The sequence below is a fragment of the Festucalex cinctus genome, chromosome 5, assembly GCF_051991245.1.
Source record: "Festucalex cinctus isolate MCC-2025b chromosome 5, RoL_Fcin_1.0, whole genome shotgun sequence".
NCBI lineage: Eukaryota > Metazoa > Chordata > Actinopteri > Syngnathiformes > Syngnathidae > Festucalex > Festucalex cinctus.
The window spans coordinates 11,253,103-11,254,354 of NC_135415.1; the positions used below are offsets into that span (position 1 = coordinate 11,253,103).

The 1,252-nt window shown below is 37.5% G+C and overlaps 1 protein-coding gene across 1 annotated transcript in view; it reads left to right on the forward strand.

The window, feature by feature from the left end:
- Positions 1-973, forward strand: part of selenoe (selenoprotein e) — a 5,989-nt gene extending 5,016 nt beyond the window's left edge. Inside the window, exons 4-5 of the mRNA XM_077521319.1 lie at positions 497-575; positions 655-973. Coding sequence (XP_077377445.1) covers positions 497-575; positions 655-798 — 223 coding nt within the window. The 3' untranslated portion in view covers positions 799-973. The remainder of the gene's footprint in view (positions 1-496; positions 576-654) is intronic.
- Positions 974-1,252: the final 279 nt, after the last annotated feature.

Consider the following 1,252-nt stretch of genomic DNA (forward strand, 5'->3'; position numbering starts at 1 on the left):
AATTAAAGTTTTGGTGTTTATGAAAATGTACGTTGGCTGGATGAACGGCAAAGAATTGTTGTTTTGTTTGATGTCAAATGTAGATTAGCTTTGTTGAAGGCTACATTTTTAATGTTTAAAAGAAAACTCGTTCGCGCCATCAAAGACTCCAAATTGTCGTTAAGGTTTACAGAAACAATGTTAGCATTGTCAAGCTAAGCACCATATCACCTTTCATGTTGACAAAAAAGTCAAATACATTTTCTTCTTTTGACCGAAATGTGTTAGCATTACCAACGACTAAATTGTTTAATTTCACAAAAAAATTGTGAGCTTTAATTGTTAATTGTAAACAAAATTTACAAAAATGTACGCTACTGTATCAAATTTGAAGTTACTGTTTACACCAAACTATGACGTTTAAAAAAACAAACAAAAAACAAACAAACAAACAAACGTCAGTTTATGTTGTTGCCATGTTTTTGAAATTTCCTTGACTTGACATTTCCTTGCCCAGTCACAACCTGGAGTACGATTCCTCGGAGGAAGTGGACCCCAGACTCGTTTTTTATAATGACAAAGACGAAGTCATAAAGGTGTCTACATTCCCATGTTCCTTTTTTCCCAATTATTTTAAGGTAAAAAGCCCCCAAAAATATATGTTATTGTTTGTAGACGGTTAGTGTGAAAGGCATGAAGGCGTTGGAGATCGCCGCCCTGCTGGACTCCCTGGGCTTCTACAAGCGGTCTCAGAAGGGCGAAGAGGTGCCGGAGGAATTCCAGAACTTCCCCCTGCACGCCCCCCGTGACGAGCTGTGACGCCCCCGATGGCCGAACACCGCCACTGCGTCCCGCGCACGCCATTGATGACGAACGGAGCCTCAAGGTGTTCCCAAAAAAAACAAAAATCCCGGCTCCGTTTTGACGGCTCGCTGGGCCCGACGCAGTGCGCGTGCCTGTCATACGCTTGTTCGTTCCATGTCTGATGCAATAAAAAAAAAAAATAATAATAAGAAGAAGAAAAGCAAGAACATGAATGATTGATGAGTGGAAGTCAGAAACTTAATCGTTTCATGTACAATAAGACAATTTCATTTTTCCATTTCAACAAAGATAAAGAAAAGTAATATATTATGGTGCCTTCAATTATAAGTATTTTGAGGGAAAAAAATAGTCTTAATTGTAAGACAAATGGATTTTTGAGTGATTTAAAAAAAAATGTGAAAGAAAAGTGTGTGTGTGTGTGTATATATATATATATATATATTATATA